This window comes from Bison bison, unplaced genomic scaffold (assembly GCF_000754665.1).
Source record: "Bison bison bison isolate TAMUID 2011002044 unplaced genomic scaffold, Bison_UMD1.0 scf7180017864193, whole genome shotgun sequence".
Taxonomy (NCBI): domain Eukaryota; kingdom Metazoa; phylum Chordata; class Mammalia; order Artiodactyla; family Bovidae; genus Bison; species Bison bison.
Genome location: NW_011494765.1, coordinates 2,001,871 through 2,006,706, shown reverse-complemented (window position 1 = coordinate 2,006,706; position 4,836 = coordinate 2,001,871). Strand labels below are relative to the sequence as shown.

The 4,836-nt window shown below is 62.0% G+C and overlaps 1 protein-coding gene across 1 annotated transcript in view; it reads left to right on the top strand.

Annotated features, from left to right (window-relative positions):
• NR5A1 (nuclear receptor subfamily 5, group A, member 1) overlaps window positions 1-4,836 on the top strand; it is a 25,541-nt gene that overhangs the window by 2,904 nt on the left and 17,801 nt on the right. The window contains exons 2-4 of the mRNA XM_010844037.1: window positions 1,460-1,576; window positions 1,727-1,868; window positions 4,026-4,651. Coding sequence (XP_010842339.1) covers window positions 1,475-1,576; window positions 1,727-1,868; window positions 4,026-4,651 — 870 coding nt within the window. The 5' untranslated portion in view covers window positions 1,460-1,474. The remainder of the gene's footprint in view (window positions 1-1,459; window positions 1,577-1,726; window positions 1,869-4,025; window positions 4,652-4,836) is intronic.

Below are 4,836 nucleotides of genomic sequence, written 5' to 3'. Positions count from 1 at the left end.
GGTGGCCGGACGCGGGGCGCTGCTGCTCACAGGAGCCGCCAGGTGGGCGCCGGGCGGGCTGTAGCCGCCGTCGCGCCCCTTTGCGCTGGCCGGATCCATCGAGGCTCCGCGCGCTTCCCTCCTAGGGACTTCGACTCTCCGCCCGAGGTCGCTCCCCCGCCTCGGGCTCGGCCTCTTTCTCGGGGCCCGCGGGGTCTCCGTCCGAGGTCTCTGCGCCTCGCGCCCGGCTTGCAGCTCCACGCCCGGCGCCCGCTGTCCCCGCTGCGCCCACCTCTCCGGTCTCCGCCCGACGTCCCCGTCTCGGTGGCACGGCCTCGGTCTCGGTGTCGGTGGCTGCCGCCCACGGGCTTTGTCTCTCCTGGCCTGGGGGCCTGGCAGCTCCGCGATTTCGGGCTCTCTTCCCGGGTGCCGTCGTTGTCCGCCTCTCAGCTCGAGCGCCTGTCCGGGTCCGACTCTGCCGGGCCGCGCCTCTGAGCTCCGGGCCGGGGTCCGACCGCTAACCCCGTCCCCGAACCCCTGGCCGGGCTCCTCCGTCTCTCCAGGTTTTCTCTCAGTGTCTCTGTCTCTCTGCCTGGGTATCTCCCAGGTTTCTCTTGTCTCTCCGGTGTCTTAGTCTGTCTCTCATCTCCAACTGTGTCTCTGGCTTTGCAGCTGTCTCTCCGAGGTTTTCTCTCCGGGCCTCTGTTCCCCAGTGTCTCCGATCTCTCTTTTTCTGCCCTCTGTGTGTGTCTCTTTCGTTCTCTCATCTCTCTATCTCCACTGCTCTCTGTCTCTACCTCTGTCTCGCTGTCTCTTCACCTTTCTTGTCTCCCTCAGGTTTTCTGACTCTGCATCAATGCCTCTCTGTCACTCTCGGATTTTCGTTGTCTCCGTCGTCCCGGGGGTACTCTCTCAGTTAAGTAGCCACGGTCGGTGTCTCTCGCTCTCTTTTCTGCCCATCTCTGGGTCTCCCAGACTCTGCCTCTGTCTCCCTCGTCCCCATCCGATCCCCAGAACGCTTGGGCCCCATTCCACCCGGGGTTCAATGGCATCTCCCCGGCTGGCGAGCTCATCGCGTTTTCTCAGAATCGGGGTTTTGTTCTTAAATGAACGAATCCGGATCAAAGCGCATTTAATCTGACAGTCCCAGATCGGCCGCGGTGGGGGGCCACTCAGGAGGAGCCCCTGGGAGGGTGGGGAGAGGGCGCGGCAGGAGCGCGGACACAGGGCCAGCAAGGGCCCCGCACGCACGGGAGCTGCTCCGGACACATGTGCTGCTGTCGGCTGCTCATGGCGCTCTCATTGGGGGCCTGCAACAGGCGTCCTTGACCACCGGCGCTGCAGTGGGGCCCAGGGGCCGGCCCGTAAGCAGAGCGCCGAGGGGCGCGCGGCCGCAGGGACGCAGGACCCACCCCGCCCAGGTCCCCCCGCACCACCAGCGGCCGTCCAGCCCTGCCATGAACCTCTCCTCCTTCCACAGGCGGACGCCGTGGGCATGGACTATTCGTACGACGAGGACCTGGACGAGCTGTGCCCCGTGTGTGGGGACAAGGTGTCCGGCTACCACTACGGGCTGCTCACATGCGAGAGCTGCAAGGTGAGCGGGCAGCTGGTCGGCAGGGGACAGGCGCGAACGGCGGCGGCGGGTGAGCCACGAGCGGGGACGCGGCGGAAAGCCCGGCTGGGAGGTGCAGGGAAGGGGAGACAGAGCCTGTCCCCCTCTTGCGCTGACTCCCCTCTCTCCCAGGGCTTCTTCAAGCGCACGGTGCAGAACAACAAGCACTACACGTGCACCGAGAGCCAGAGCTGCAAGATCGACAAGACTCAGCGCAAGCGCTGTCCCTTCTGCCGCTTCCAGAAGTGCCTGACGGTGGGGATGCGCCTGGAAGGTGCGAGTGCCGTGCCTCCTACCCCTGACCTCTGACGGCGAGAGGGCAGGGGGTGGAGATGGGAGAAGGGGTGAGGGGAGGGTACCATAGGTCTTCTTGATGTTTCTGAGGCCAGGCAGTTAGTCCTTCACGTGAAATCAGGGCCGATCCTCCCTATGGGGGAGGGGTGAGAACCGATGCCGGTTTGGCTGAAGGGATGCGCATAGGACCAGCCTGGGGTGGGGTTGGGAAGTATCCAAAAGTGAACCCCAGAAAGAGGACCCTCTCCCCAGCCCTTGGGAGCAGAGCCCCACAGAGCTCCTCCCTCTGTGAGTTCTGTAACACCCCCACTGACATCCAACACCAAGCCAGAGCCAAGGTTTTCAGTACCTTTACTGGAGTTTAAGTCCCAGTGCCATCACTTACAGGCTGGGTGACATTGGGCAAGTCCCTTAACCTCTGAGCTGCAGACTCCCCATGTGAAGTGAAAGTGAAGGTTACTCAGTCCTGTCCAACTCTTTGTGACCCCATGGACTATATAGTTCATGGAATTCTCCAGGCCAGTATACTGGAGAAAGGAAAGTAGCCTTTCCCTTCTCCAGGGGATCTTCCCAACCCAGGGATCAAACCCAGGTCTCCCGCATTGCAGGGGGATTCTTTACCACAAGGGAAGGGGCTTTTCAGTAGTACCTTCCTCCTTGAGCTAGTGAGAGAATTGTATGAAAAGCTCCTAGCATGGTGCCTGAAATGTAGAAAATGCTCAACAGGTTAGCTGTTATTGTTATCCTTACTGATGTTATTATCCGTCCAGCATCACTGTGCAGCCCTCACTCACCCAGACCACTCATCTCTTCGTCCGTCCATCCAGCCAGAAGGTTCACTCAGTTCATTCACTCAGCAGGTCCCTAGCCAGGCCCTAGAGAGCTGGGCAGTGGGGACCAAGTGCTCCCAGAGAACCCAGGCCCATCCTTGTCTCCCCACCCCCACCCCTAACTGTCTGTCCAGAGGGGAGGAAAAACGCTTCAGCAGGAAAGACTCACGTTCTTTGAGGGTGGACAGTCATAGGCTTCTACCCTGCTGGCCCCAGCCGGGCTGTGCGCCGAGCAGACAGCTGTTGGTTAAAGTTTTTAAACAATGTAGAAGGCCCCTGGTGGCTCTGAAAGCTGCCGGGGCCAAAAGTCCTGCCACCTAGAGGAAGGGCTCCCGATGGAAGGGGGATATCCTGTCCTGCCCCCAGAGCCCAGGTCCCCAGCTCCTGGGCCAGAGGGAGTGGAGCAGGGCTGCCCATTCCCAAGGCAGGAAGATTGGCCGGGTGGGCCCCGGGACACCCTCCTTGCTGAGCACTGGCCTCTCTCTCCTGTCCTCTCCCTTCTCTGGGAGCTCAGGGTGGGGTCCTGTCTGAGCAGGGGCAGGGGCCACACTTTGGCTGCAGAGATACACCTGTTGGGTCCAGCTGGTGACACATTCTTGGCCAGGCGGAGGGACATCTGGTCAGCAAGGGAGGTCCCTTCCCCCAGCCCAGAGCCCCAGCCAGCCCTTAACTCAGCTTCAAATTTGAAGGCAGCAGAGGAAGCCTGAGTCATTTTGCAACAGGGGTTCAACAGAGGTAGGCAGACAGTCAAGAAGCAGCTGGACCCTGGGAACCCACCTGGGAATGAGGCTGACCAGAGCCCACTTCCCGTCACCACCTCCCTGCCAGGCCCTGTGCTGGGCACTTGAGCCCATTACTGGGCCCCTGGAAGTTCTCAGCCTGGGTATGATAGCACTCAGTGGGATGAGAGGCCAGACATCTGGGTAAGAAGAGGATGCTGCCTGTGAACCCAGAACACTTTGGGTGTTTAGTAAAGCACCAGAGATGGAAAGGCTTTGAGACAGAAGGAATATCACAGGCAGGGTTGGGGACACGCCAAGCAGAGATGCAGAGAGATAGTAAGGTGGAAAGGAAAGGAGACTGGGGCTCGTGAGGGGTAGACAACGTGGCAAGGGCACCAGGGCCTTGAATGCCAGGTTAGGGGATTGACTCTTGTGAATGGCAGGTTAAGGGCACCGGAGGAGCCATGAGAGATGCGGAGCTGGGGAGAGGCCCAATCAGATCAGTTTGGGAAAGAGTTGTGAGTGGAGCGGTAGGGAGGGTGGCCTGGAGGGGATGAGCCTGCCCCCCTCTGCCTCTGCCCACAGCTGTGCGCGCTGACCGCATGCGAGGCGGCCGGAACAAGTTTGGGCCCATGTACAAGCGGGACCGGGCCCTGAAGCAGCAGAAGAAGGCACAGATTCGAGCCAATGGCTTCAAGCTGGAGACAGGCCCCCCAGTGGGGGTGCCCCCGCCGCCCCCTCCCCCACCGGACTACATGCTGCCCCATGGCCTGCATGCATCTGAGCCCAAGGGCTTGGCCTCAGGTCCACCAGCTGGGCCACTGGGCGACTTTGGGGCCCCAGCGTTGCCTATGGCTGTGCCCAGCGCCCACGGGCCACTGGCTGGCTACCTCTACCCTGCCTTCCCTGGCCGCGCCATCAAGTCTGAGTACCCAGAGCCCTATGCCAGCCCCCCACAGCCCGGGCCGCCCTACGGCTACCCAGAGCCCTTCTCGGGGGGGCCTGGTGTGCCCGAGCTTATCCTCCAGCTGCTGCAGCTGGAGCCAGATGAGGACCAAGTGCGAGCACGCATCGTGGGCTGCCTGCAGGAACCGGCCAAAGGCCGCCCCGACCAGCCTGCGCCCTTCAGCCTCCTGTGCAGGATGGCCGACCAGACCTTCATCTCCATCGTGGACTGGGCACGCAGGTGCATGGTCTTCAAGGAGCTGGAGGTGAGTCCCTCCTCCCACCTGGCTGGCCGCTGGATCTGGGGTGTCTTCTCAGCTGTCTAAGTCTCAGTCTTGGACACCCCTTGGGTGGGACTAGCCTACCCACTGGCTTCAGGCTGTGTCAGGGGACAGGGAGGCCACCCTGGGGAAGCGAGGAGTATTCCTGCCCCTCTCCCTCCTCCCCACTC